The 13,322-nt window shown below is 45.0% G+C and overlaps 1 protein-coding gene across 1 annotated transcript in view; it reads left to right on the forward strand.

The window, feature by feature from the left end:
- Positions 1 to 201: 201 nt before the first annotated feature.
- Positions 202 to 13,322, forward strand: part of rtf1 (RTF1 homolog, Paf1/RNA polymerase II complex component) — a 60,416-nt gene continuing 47,295 nt past the window's right edge. The window contains exons 1-2 of the mRNA XM_078406185.1: positions 202 to 620; positions 10,843 to 10,953. Of these exons, the coding sequence (XP_078262311.1) occupies positions 543 to 620; positions 10,843 to 10,953 (189 nt within the window). The 5' untranslated portion in view covers positions 202 to 542. The remainder of the gene's footprint in view (positions 621 to 10,842; positions 10,954 to 13,322) is intronic.

The following is a 13,322-nucleotide window of genomic DNA, read 5'->3' on the forward strand; positions in this document are numbered from 1 at the left end:
TGCCTCTCTCTGTCTGTCTCTCTCTGTCTGCCTGTCTCTCTGTCTGTCTCTCTCTGTCTGCCTGTCTCTCTGTCTGTCTCTCTCTGTCTGCCTGTCTCTCTGTCTATCTTCCTCTGTGTCTCTACCTCCTTTCACCTTCCTTTCGATGCCGGCCAATGACGTCACGCGCATGCTGATGAGCGCCGTGCGTGTGCGCGCGTGCGCAGTGGGGTGGGGTCATTGTGTGCTGGAGCCTGCGGCCTGGAGCGCGGCGTTGGCGGCGGGACCGGGACACGGACCGTAGACAGCGGACACTTCTCTCCACCCTCCTCCTTCACTCTCTCTCTCTCTCTCTCTCTCCTCCTCTCTCCGCCGGCTGTGCCAGGTTGCCCTGCCCTTTCCTCCCCGGCTCCATCCGACCCGGGCCCCGCACGCCTGCCTCTCCTTCCTTCCTTCCTTCCCTCCCCTCCCTCCCGGGGGGGGGCGCTTGCCTTGGCTGAGCAGCCCGGAGCCGCTGGTCGTCTCGCTGGGAGCCGGGCCCAGGGCCCCGCGGCACCGCCGCCATGCTGAAGAAACGCAAGGGGCGGATCGTCATCGACTCGGACAGCGATGACAGCGGCAGCGAGGAGAACCTGGACCAGGTGGGCCGCTGGGCCGGGCCGGGCCGCGGACTCGGGCTGATCCCCACTCGCCATCCTCCCCCCGCCGTGTCCCGGCGCCGCTCGACACCTCCATGAAGCCCACTCTCCCCTCCATGAAGCCCACTCTCCCCTCCATGAAGCCCACTCTCCCCTCCATGAAGCCCACCCTCCCCTCCATGAAGTCCACTCTCCCCTCCATGAGGTCCACTCTCCCCTCCATGAAGCCCACCCTCCCCTCCATGAAGCCCACTCTCCCCTCCATGAGGTCCACTCTCCCCTCCATGAAGCCCACCCTCCCCTCCATGAAGCCCACTCTCCCCTCCATGAGGTCCACTCTCCCCTCCATGAAGCCCACTCTCCCCTCCATGAAGCCCACTCTCCCCTCCATGAAGCCCACCCTCCCCTCCATGAAGCCCACTCTCCCCTCCATGAGGTCCACTCTCCCCTCCATGAAGCCCACCCTCCCCTCCATGAAGCCCACTCTCCCCTCCATGAAGCCCACCCTCCCCTCCATGAGGCCCACCCTCCCCTCCATGAGGCCCACCCTCCCCTCCATGAGGCCCACCCTCCCCTCCATGAGGCCCACTCTCCCCTCCATGAAGCCCACTCTCCCCTCCTGCCTTGTTGTCTCCTGTCCCGGAGATGTTCTCCTTATGCCCGGGTCAACTGTGTATTGTGGGGGGAAAGCTACTTCCTTCACCCCCCCCTCCCCACCACCATCATCCCATCTCAGTGTCCTCCCCACTCTCCACCCATCAAACCCACTCTTCTCATCAGCCCCACTCTACCCCCTACTACCACTGCTACCCCCTCTCAGTATCCTCTCCATCAACCCACTGTCACTCTGAGTATCCTCTCCATACTCCCCCATCAACCCTACTCTCCCCCACTCTTCTCATCAGCCCCACTCATCCCCCTACCACCTATCACCCCCTCTCACTATCCTCTCCACTCTCCCCCTTCATGCCCCACACTCCCCCCTTCATGCCCCACTCTTCACCCCCTCCTTCATGCCCCACTCTTCAATAAGGACAATTGTGAGGGTTTGGAAGCAAAGACAGCTAAAATGAACTGGCAAAACAGGTTAAGGAATCAGTTTGTCAAGATGTAGTAAATGACTTCAGAATTTAATGTGAGATTATGCATTTTTTAAGTCAACAGGTGGTAGAACAAGTCCAGGAAATGGTAGGGCATTAGGAATATTGATCAACGGAAACCTTGGGGTCCAAATGCACAGTTCTTTGAAAATGGCAACATCGGTGAATTGGCCGATGAAGAGGGAATATGTTAAGGAAGGAGATTTAAAGAGGGTTTGAGTTGACTTTTTTCATGCAGAATGTGGTTGATATGTAGAAAACAGACGGAGGAGTTGGTGCAATCATTTGCAATTACTGTTTAAGCAGCATTCATACAAACATGAATAGGCATGGCATAGAAGGTGACACATGAAACTGCAGTTGCTGGGATCTTAAGCACAGTGCCTTGTCTTGAAACCTTGCCCACCTCTTTGTCCCTACACCTGCTGAGTCCCTGTGCTCTGTAAAAGTGCCTGGGTTCGTGTGGCATTGATGAAATAGTGAAAATTAAGAACTGTGGTTGGTGAAGAAGTGTCTGTGGGCAATAATAAGTTCAGGGCTCTGGCTCCTGAATGCCAGTCAAGCATCCCCAGCCCTGGCTTTGTTAATGTGCCAGTCGCACATCTGCTTCCCACGGATGGATTGTTGAACACTCCTTAAATTCAACTACCCTTGCAACCAAAGGCTTGGTCATTTTGCCCTGGGTCATAGCAGGTATGGGGTAACCTTAGAGTTATATAAAATCATGAAGAGCGTAAGTTTAGGCTGAGAGGGGAGAGATTTAAAAAGGTGCTGTTGGACTACTTTTCCCACAGATGGAGGTGGGTATATCAATAAAGCTGTTATAGCAAGTTCAATTATAGTGTTTAAAAGGTTGGACGATACACGATTTAGAAGAATATGGCCCAAATGCTGACAAATATGAGTTGCTCATAGACATTTTGGTCTAGACTAGTTGCCTGTTCCTTGCTGTATGACTATGAGAAGTGAACCAACAATGTCCTCTCCCAGACCTACATGCTCAGCCCTGAGGCCTTGGTTAAACTCAGTTGGCTACATTGGGCAGGCTACATTGCTTGCATGCTTGACTCCCAGAACAGATACTTCAAGCTTTGTCATGGGAAGAGCCTGCCAAGCAGACAGGAAAAGAGTTAAGATTCAAGCCTCATTGGCAGTAGAGGAGGGTAGAGCAGTATCCCCCACTGATTCCGAAGAATCTTTGGCAAGTAGAGTAGTATTTGTAATGGTACAGATAATCTAGAGTCTGCACACCAGGAGCATCTGCATAAGCAGACCAGGAGCAAACCATTTCGCCTACTACCCACTCTCAGTCACCACCTGCCCCTTCAATGGGAAAGCCTGCATTTCCCACATTGGCATCGTCAGCTAGTTCAGAGCACGCAAGACCCTAGTAAAATAAATGACCCTCAAATTCCGATAGTGTCTGAGGCAGCAATGCACAATTGGATAAGACTTTGATATAATGCTGGAGTAACTCAGCAGGTCGGGCAGCATCTCGGGAGAGAAGGAATGGGTGACGTTTCGGGTCGAGACCCAAAACGTCACCCATTCCTTCTCTCCCGAGATGCTGCCCGACCTGCTGAGTTACTCCAGCATTTTGTGAATAAATCGATTTGTACCAGCATCTGCAGTTATTTTCTTATAGACTTTGATATACATTAGTTCCCCTTTTGGATTCATGCATTGTTATTTTTGTTCAATGTTTCAAACTTGTATTCCAATTTTATGGTTAAATAGCATGATGGCATTTAGTGTGCAGAAAAGTGAAATTAGTTATAGCTGAGGAGGTTCCCTGCATTTTGGGCCAAGAAACTGGTCACACAAAATTTGTGCAGTACAAGAATACTTACTAATGTTGAAAAGCAAAAAGCGTCAGATGCTGGAAATCTCTCAGATCTGCTGGATCTCTCCTGAATTTTGCAGCTCTATCCAACGACCTATAAACTAACCCGTCCGGGGATAGAGCTGCAAAATTCATTATAATGAAGGGTCTTCAACCTGAAACATTAGCACTGTGCTTCTGTTGGAATATTCGATTGACACTTTTTGGGTATATGTTGGTGTGCAAATCAGTTACTATTATTCTGGGGACCTTGTACTCATGTTCTCACATTGGATACAGTGTTGAAGAAGAAAAAAAGTAGGATTCCAGGAGGAAGGAGTGAGGTACAACTAATTCCAAAACTCTTTTGAAGAAGGTGTAAGGGTGCAATAGATCACGTTCTGTGTGGTCCTGTTAGTTCTAGCTACGGCCATGGTGCTTTCAAGTCTGAAATTGCTTTGCCAGGATTGAGTATTTTGCCGATTGTAAATTAGTTCAGGTCACACCATCCAAGCAAAGTTGTTTCCTGTCATGCCTGCAGGCTAATAATCACCACTGTGTGAAAAGTCTTTGTTTCTAGACTACATTGAGCAAATGAATGTGTCTTATTCTCAGCTCCTCGGGTAAGAAGTTGGATAGAATGAATGATAAACAGAATTCAGAGGAAGAATTTGAAAGGAGAAAAGAATCTGGTTGTGATAAAGCAGATGGATCTAAAACTACAGATCATAGATTTCCTAGACAGGATAGGTTCCCGAGCAGTATGATTCTGACTAAAAGCATTGCGAGTTTGGGAGGTGGGGTGCTGTTGGGGCACAAGTTAATAAATGATTTAGAAAGAAGGTAAAACAGGGCTGTAGAATTTAAATATAATGGATTTTAAAGGGGGAATTAGTCAATGTTGAACTAGGTCAGTGCAGGTTGGTGGCTGAGAAGAGAATTTTGTGCAGCATTTAATACGGATGGCAATTGTATGGATGGAGAAAATGTGTTTCATTGTGGAATTTTGTTGTTATTTTACCTTGTCTCTTGAATTTATCCCAAATCATATTAATACTTTTGAAGTAAAGTTACTTATGCAAAGAGTTATCCAGGATCCAATTTGGATAGAACAGGATTCCACAGACAGCCAAAGACCAGATCATTATTTGGCCGGTGCACTGGGAACTCTTCTGCTTTTCTAGCAATACTATGGGATCTTTTGCTTTTGCTTTTGCTTGAAGGACAATTTGGCCTTGATTTTGCATCTCACCTGAAGCAGAATGCCTGTGTCATTACAGAACTCCTTCAGTGCTGACCCAAGCACCACTGTGGATATATATCAGCATGTGCAAATGTTTTGGTGGTTAATGACTGAGGTAGGGATAGCAACAAGGAAAGGAGCAGGAATAGGCCATCTGGCTCTGAGCTTGCTTCACCATTCATCATCATAGCTCAGCTGTCTCAGGGGCCTTCGCTGTATCTATCCATAGATTCCTTAAATGTTCAGAAATCTATCGATCTCAGTTTTGAATACAGTTGGTGATACTAATTAAGTCTTTGGGATCTAAATCTATCTGTCATACAAAAAGTAATCAAATGATCTGCATTGTTATGGGAAAATCATAGATCTTTCATCCTGCTCTCTTGGTGCAAAAACATCTCCTTAATTCTTGTGTAATCATTCTACACATGTCTTGACATCACTCCAAAAGGAAACAAGTTCTTGCTTTCCTTTCCAAGCTGCACATTACTAAATTAAATAACATCTTAATTAAGTTAAACCCCCCCTTAAACCCTTGTTTTCCAAAGATGACAATATATACAAATTTCCCTTAATGGTAAAGTTCACGAGCCCAACGTATTTCCATTTCTCCTGTAATATGATAACCACAGTTTCGGGTAGTATTTCATCCAATTATCATATCATATCATATCATATATATACAGCGCGGAAACAGGCCTTTTCGGCCCACCAAGTCCGCGCCGCCCAGCGATCCCCGCACATTAACACTATCCTACACCCACTAGGGACAATTTTTTACATTTACCCAGTCAATTAACCTACATACCTGTACGTCTTTGGAGTGTGGGAGGAAACCGAAGATCTCGGAGAAAACCCACGCAGGTCACGGGGAGAACGTACAAACTCCTTACAATGCAGCACCCGTAGTCAGGATCGAACCTGAGTCTCCGGCGCTGCATTCGCTGTAAAGCAGCAACTCTACCGCTGCGCTACCGTGCCGCCTGCACTAACCTTCTTGATCTTGCATTTAACACCTCCACTAATAAGAGAAAATCTTTTGAGGCATATTAACTGCCTTTTTTGCCTGTTCTATTACCTTCTAATATCGGCCCTCTACTCCTAGGCAGTACTTTGTCTTCTGTTTTTTTTTACTGTGCCTTCATATTCATATCCCCACATTTCCCCAGGTTGGATTTTACTTATTCTCCTATTTTTTCAGTGAATTCATAAATTCATGCCGACTACAGCTTTCTTCCTCAGCATCAATCAGATGGCAACATTTATTTGTAATATGAAAAAATGACATCGTACTGAGCTCGCAAATTCCTAATGAGGATTGCCATGAATCCCACTTCTTGTCATTGCATCAATTTATCTTTTTGTTTTTGCCACCTCTTTGTTTATTTTTTTTCAGACCAGTATTCATGTGGGTCCTTATTGACCATGTAGATGACATAAAATACACTATCTTAAATTTTCAATTGTTATTCAGACAAATGCTGAAATTTAAAAATTGCAACTATCAGAGTCTCACTGCTACATGCATGTTTTAAGTTTTTGAGAGATCTAAGTGATGGATTAGGACATTGGCAGCCAAGAATATTAAAGGTCTGATCAGGCGAAAAGAAGGAAGCATATGATGTGGTATAGGCAATTACAGTCAAGAGTGTTCCTTAATAATTATAGTATGAGAATATTTGTTAAGAAAATTAAGATAAAAATATATTATGGCAGGTAATTTTAAAGAGACATTCGCTGAATATATTAGGAGCAAGAGAGCAGCTGGAGAAAGACTGAGTTCCCTTCGGTGTGTAGAGCCAGGGGGTGTAAACAATGTAGTAAATGAATATTTTTAGTCTGCATTCACCAAATAGACGAATGTGGAGAATAGCAAGTTCAGGGAAGGGCATGTTGATAATCTGGAGAATGTTGGGTATTAAGGTGGAGGTGTTAGATGTCTTGGGAGACCCAAAGATGGATAAATCCTGAGAGCCTGATGAGATCTATCCAAGAATGTTGTGGGCAACAAGGGACCAGATTGCCGGGGAACTGACAGGGATTTGTGCATCTTGTTAGCCGCACAAATTGCCAGAAGACCGCAAGATAGCTGATATTGTTCCTTTAAGAACAGCAGCAGGGATAAACCATGTAACTTGTGACCAGTGAGCCTTGCATTAGTGGTGAGGAAATTATTGGAGAAAATTCTAAGTGATAGGCTTTATGTATATTTGGCAAAACAAAAAATGATTAAGGGATATGGGAAAAAGCAGGAAAGGGGTACTGATATTAGATGATCAGCCATGATCATGTTGAATGGTGGTGCAGACGTGAGGGGCCGAATGGCCTACACCTGCACCTATTTTTCTATGTTTCTATCTCAATACTTTGAGTTTTATGAGTAGGTGACAATGGAGATTGAAGAAGGCAGGGCAGTCGATGCTGTCCATATGGTCTTCATTGAGACATTTGACAAGGTCCTGCATGGTGGGGTGGTGCAGAAGGTTAAGCCACATGGAATCCTAGGCAAGCTGCCTGATTGAATTGAAAATATGCTTGGTGATAGGAGGCAGAGGGTTGAGGTAGAAAGATGTTTTCTGGTTGGAAGATTGATTAGTCATGTACCACAGTGATCAGTGCTGGGACCATTGCTGTTTGTAATATCTGTTAACGATTTAGAGGTGAATGTAGGAGGTTAAATAGTAAGTTTGTGAAAGACTCAAAAATCAGTGTGGAAAGTGAGAAAGGCTGCTGGAAGATATCAGTCAGTATTTTGATGCAGACATGTACAGTTATGCCCTACTTGCATATTTGATTCCATCCCCTATATCATGACTGTCTGGTGCCTTGGTGTTCCTTAGCTCTACCCATACAGATTACACATCCTGAATTTCCAATCGAATTTCTTTTGGTCATTGATCTTGTCTAAATATTGAACGCCCCATCCTTGGTCACCTTCCACCCACGTCTTCATAATAACAGCAATGTCATAATTTGTGTTGTTCATTCATGTATATATAATTGCAGAAGCTCAGTACATTTAAGCACAATGCCTTTGGACAAAGTAAAATGAACTGCCCTTTGTGCTTTTTTTTCGCTTCAGGTCGGGGCCCTTCTTCTGACAAGGTCTGAAGAAGGGTCTAGACCCAAAATGCCACCTGTCTGTTGTAGATCGTGCCCTATGAACAGAATAGTCAGACAACCGAATTCGTTTAACCTCTTTATTCTACTCACCCAGGTGGGAGAGAGTCTAGAAACCGAAGCGTTCAGAAACGTTCAGGAAGCTAGTGTAGTCTCTCTCTCCGAATGCAAACAAATACACACATTTTATACCCTTAATACATGTGCCAGTACATTTCTGTTGCTACCTTATATGGCAAGTTTTACAATGTCCTATAAATCTTTATGTGTCTTTCGGGACCTCCGTGTCCGTTGTGTCCATCGTGGCCTCTTCTTTCTTGGGAACAAAGGGCAGTCCATATGGCAAGATGTTCTTCTTAACACTTCAAAGGATGGCTAACCATCAAAGCCTTAAAGCCAGTTGCCCATATCAAAGGATACACTTAGCCATAAACTGCGCTTCCATGCTGACAACAGGATGTCCTGGCAACATAATCGAGCTAGAGCTTTTACACCTTTTTTACACCCCTGCAATAAAACCCACATGGCTACGCCAAATTTGAGCCCTTACATGTCCATTCCCTTCACAGATGTTGCCTGACCCACCGAGTTCTTCCAGCACATTGTTTTTTTGCTCAAGATTCCAACACCTGCAGTCTTGGGTCTCCACTTTGGAGCTGTTACACCACAGGAGAATTGCTGCATTCCAGTCCGTAAATGTCCATTCCCTCCATAGATGCCACTGAGTTCCTCCAGATTCCAACGTATGCAGCTCCATGTGACTCCAATCAGTGTATTAGTTTAGGTATTGTTTTATTATTGTCACGTGTACCGAGATACAGTGGGAAAACATTTTTGTCTGGTATTCAGTCAAATCACACAATACATGAGTACAATCATGCCATACATGAGTACAACCAAGCCATACATGAGTACAACAGGTAGTGCAAAGAGAAAAAAGAGTGTTAATGTTATAGCGTTATGTCTATAGAGAGAGTGCAGAGAGTGCAGTAATAAAGGGGTAAATGCTGCAATGAGAAAGATTGGGAGATAAAGACTGCACCATTGGTTTATGAGATGATAACAGCGGGGAAGAAGTTGTTCCTGAATATGGTGGTACTTGCTTTTAAGATTTTGTATCTTGTTCCCAACGGAAGACGGGAGAAGAGCAACAGTCGGTGTGTAAATGATCCTTGATTAAGGTGGCTGCTTTCTCGAGTCACCGTGAATGTAGATGGAGTCAATGGGGGAGGGGTCTGGTTTGTGTGATGGACTGGGGTACGTTGATATCTCTGCAATTTTTGACAGTCTTAGGCAAAGCTGCTGACAAACCAAGTTGTAACGCATCCCAATGAGGTGGTTTATATATTGCATCTGTAGAAGTAGGTAAGAATGTCAAGAGAGTTTAGGTTTAGTTAATTATTGACTGGTAACAATTATCCTTATTTCACAAGTTCACAAGTTATAGGAATAGAATTAGGCCACTTGGCCCATCTAGTGCACTCTGCCAGTCAATCGTGGTTGATCTCTGCCTCCTAATCCAATTTTCCAGCCTTCTCCCCATAACCCTTGACACCCGTTCTAATCAAGAAGTTATCTATCTTTGCCTTAAACATATCAACTGACTTGGCCTTCACACTCCTCTGCGGCAATGAGTTCCACAGATTAACTACCCTCTGACTAAAGTTTCTCCTCACCTTTCTAAAAGAGTGTCCTTTAAGTCTAACGGTATGACCTCTGGTCCTGGACTCTCCCACCAGTGGAAACATCCTTTCCACATCTACTCTATGGCTTTCATTATTATAGACAATAGACAATAGGTGCAGGAGTAGGCCATTCAGCCCTTCGAGCCAGCACCGCCATTCAATGCGATCATGGCTGATCACTCTCAATCAGTACCCCGTTCCTGCCTTCTCCCCATACCCCCTCACTCCGCTATCCTTAAGAGCTCTATCCAGCTCTCTCTTGAAAGCATCCAACGAACTGGCCTCCACTGCCTTCTGAGGCAGAGAATTCCACACCTTCACCACCCTCTGACTGAAAAAGTTCTTCCTCATCTCCGTTCTAAATGGCCTACCCCTTATTCTTAAACTGTGGCCCCTTGTTCTGGACTCCCCCAACATTGGGAACATGTTATCTGCCTCTAATGTGTCCAATCCCCTAATTATCTTATATGTTTCAATAAGATCCCCCCTCATCCTTCTAAATTCCAGTGTATACAAGCCCAATCGCTCCAGCCTTTCAACATACGACAGTCCCGCCATTCCGGGAATTAACCTAGTGAACCTACGCTGCACGCCCTCCATAGCAAGAATATCCTTCCTCAAATTTGGAGACCAAAACTGCACACAGTACTCCAGGTGCGGTCTCACCAGGGCCCGGTACAACTGTAGAAGGACCTCTTTGCTCCTATACTCAACTCCTCTTGTTACGAAGGCCAACATTCCATTGGCTTTCTTCACTGCCTGCTGTACCTGCATGCTTCCTTTCATTGACTGATGCACTAGGACACCCAGATCTCGTTGAACTCCCCCTCCTCCTAACTTGACACCATTCAGATAATAATCTGCCTTTCTATTCTTACTTCCAAAGTGAATAACCTCACACTTATCTACATTAAACTGCATCTGCCATGTATCCGCCCACTCACACAACCTGTCCAAGTCACCCTGCAGCCTTATTGCATCTTCCTCACAATTCACACTACCCCCCAACTTAGTATCATCTGCATCTGTGAGTTTCAATGAGGTCCCCCCTCATCCTTCTAAACTCCAGCGAGTACAGGCCCAGTGATGTCAAACGCTCATCATGCGATAACCCACTCATTCTTGTAAACCTGGAGCAGCACATCTTTCCTCGGATATGGGGCCCAAATTTGCTCACAGTACTCCAAATGCAGCTTGACCAGCACCTTACGGAGCCTCAGTATTGCATCTCGATTTGTCATCTCAATCTATTCAGGAGCTGTTGTCATTGGCCAAGAGGAAACGGAATGAGCCGGAACAGCAAGAACAACAGGCAAGCAAGCCATCAGCATCGTCAGATTCAGAAACCTCCGACAGTGGTGATGAGGTAAGTTGTGTTCACACTAAGTTGCAAGAATAATGTAAACACTTTGGTTTGAATATTTGAATGGTGGTATGTTTCGTATGTAACAAAAGTTAGTGTTTTTTGGACCTTCGTTTACATAGGGTTATGCACAGTGATCACAGGCAACAATCCTTGTATCAGTGGTGGGAATGTTACTGGTAGGGATACTAAATGACAGGATTTGTAGTTGGACAGGCAACGGCTGATTGGTAGTTGGTATGACTCTAGGATTGGGGAAGTTGTCTCTCGAATTTATTTGAAATTTTTGAAGAGGATTGACAGGGGCAGTGCAGTGGATGTTGTCTATGTGGATTTAAACAAGGTTTTTGACAAGGTACCACATGGTAGGCTGATCCAGATGATCAGTCTGAAGAAGAGTCTCGACCTGAAACGTCACCATTCCTTCTGTCCTGAGATGCTGCCTGACCCGCTGAGTTACTCCAGCATTTTGTGCTATCTTCGATTTGGTCCAGATGTTTAGGTCACATGGTGTCCAGGGTGGATTGGCCAACTGCATAGAAAATTGCGGTTGATGATGTAGTTAGTAGTGAAGAGGGTTATCTAAAGTTACAACATGTTCCAGATCAACAGGTAAAATGGCCAAAGAATTGCAGATGGAATTTAACTCTGACAAGCGTGAAGTGATGCATTTTGGAAGTTAAACCAAATAAGGACATACAAGGTGAATGGCAGGGCCCTGAGGATGTTGTGGAACAGAGAACCCAAGGAGTGTATAAGAAAATAACTGCAGATGCTGGTACAAATCGATTTATTCTCAAAATGCTGGAGTAACTCAGCAGGTCAGGCAGCATCTCGGGAGAGAAGGAATGGGTGACGTTTCGGGTCGAGACCCTTCTTCAGACTGATGTCAGGGGGCGGGACAAAGGAAGGATTCCTTCTCTCCCGAGATGCTGCCTGACCTGCTGAGTTACTCCAGCATTTTGTGAATAAACCCAAGGAGTGTAGCTACATAGTTTCTTGAAAATGGCAACACAGTTTGGCAAGATGTTGATGGTGGTGCATGGCACATTTGCCAAGACAATGAGTACAACAGCTGGGACATAATGATTCAGTTGTGCAAAATGTTGGTCAGGCTACATTTGGAGTATTGTAGAGTTCTGGTCACCACGCTACTCAAAATATATGATTACACTAGAGAGAGTAAAAAGAAGATTCACAAAGATGGTGCCTGGACTAGAGGGTTTGAGTTTTCATGATTGATTGGATAGGTTAAGTGTATTTTCCCTGAGAAGAAGCTGAGAGGTGACATAACAGAGGTATACAAACTTGAGAGGCGTAGATATCCAGAGTCTGTTTCCCATGGGAAGAGGAGTCTAAAACAAGAGCCTGTAGGTTTGAGGTGAGAGAGAGGAAGTTTAAAGGCGATCTGAGGCAAACATTTTTCAGAGTTGGTATCTGGAACGAGCTGCCGAGCAGTTGATGGAGGCAGGAACAATAACATTTACGCTGTCTGGACAGGTACTTGAATGAGCAGACAAGGATAAGCAAGTGGGACCAGTTTATATAGGTATGATGGAAAGTATAGTATGAAAAATGTTCCCGATGTTGGGGGAGTCCAGAACCAGGGGTTGCGGTTTAAGAATAAGGACTTAGATGAGGAAAATCCTCTTCACCCAGAGGGTGAATCTGTGCCTGTGGAATTCTCTGCCACAGAAGGCAGTGGAGGTCAGTTCCCTGGATGTTTTCAAAAGAGAGTTAGATTTAGCTCTATGGGGGGAACGGAATCAAGGGATATGGGGAAAAAGCAGGAACGGGGTACTGATGATTTTGAATGGCGATGCTGGCTCGAATGGCCTTCTCCTGCACCTATTTTTTATGTTTCAATGTTTCTTTGGAAAGCAGTCACCTGATTTACGTTACGGTTTTTTTCAAACGTAGAGGAGAGCACATTCATCCTCTATGTGATGACTTGATGCAGGATATTAGGGTCCAGTGAAGAATAACGCCCATAAAGTTGCTTGCTCAAATTTGTCCTCCGGGGTGGTTTACACCTGTCTCCAGTAACGTCAAGTTGTGATGCTGGGCAGTGTATGAGATGCTAAATGAAAAATACCATTATTGGGTTTTGTTTGCCTTGGAATGAAGGAAACTGTGGGGTGACCTAATCGAGGTATATAAAATAAAAGGTATAAATATAGGGGCATGAATAGAGCAGGTAGCCTTTTTCATCGTGGTAAGGATATCAAAAGCATGAGGGCACAGGTTTAAGATGCAAATAAGTGATTTTAAAGGGGTGCTGAGTGGCCAGTTTTGTTTTACACTGTGTCATCTGGAACTCAATCCAGAAAATATGGTGGATTTGGATATAATCACTATAGTTAAGAGGCATT

This window comes from Rhinoraja longicauda, chromosome 10 (genome assembly GCF_053455715.1).
Source record: "Rhinoraja longicauda isolate Sanriku21f chromosome 10, sRhiLon1.1, whole genome shotgun sequence".
Taxonomy (NCBI): domain Eukaryota; kingdom Metazoa; phylum Chordata; class Chondrichthyes; order Rajiformes; family Arhynchobatidae; genus Rhinoraja; species Rhinoraja longicauda.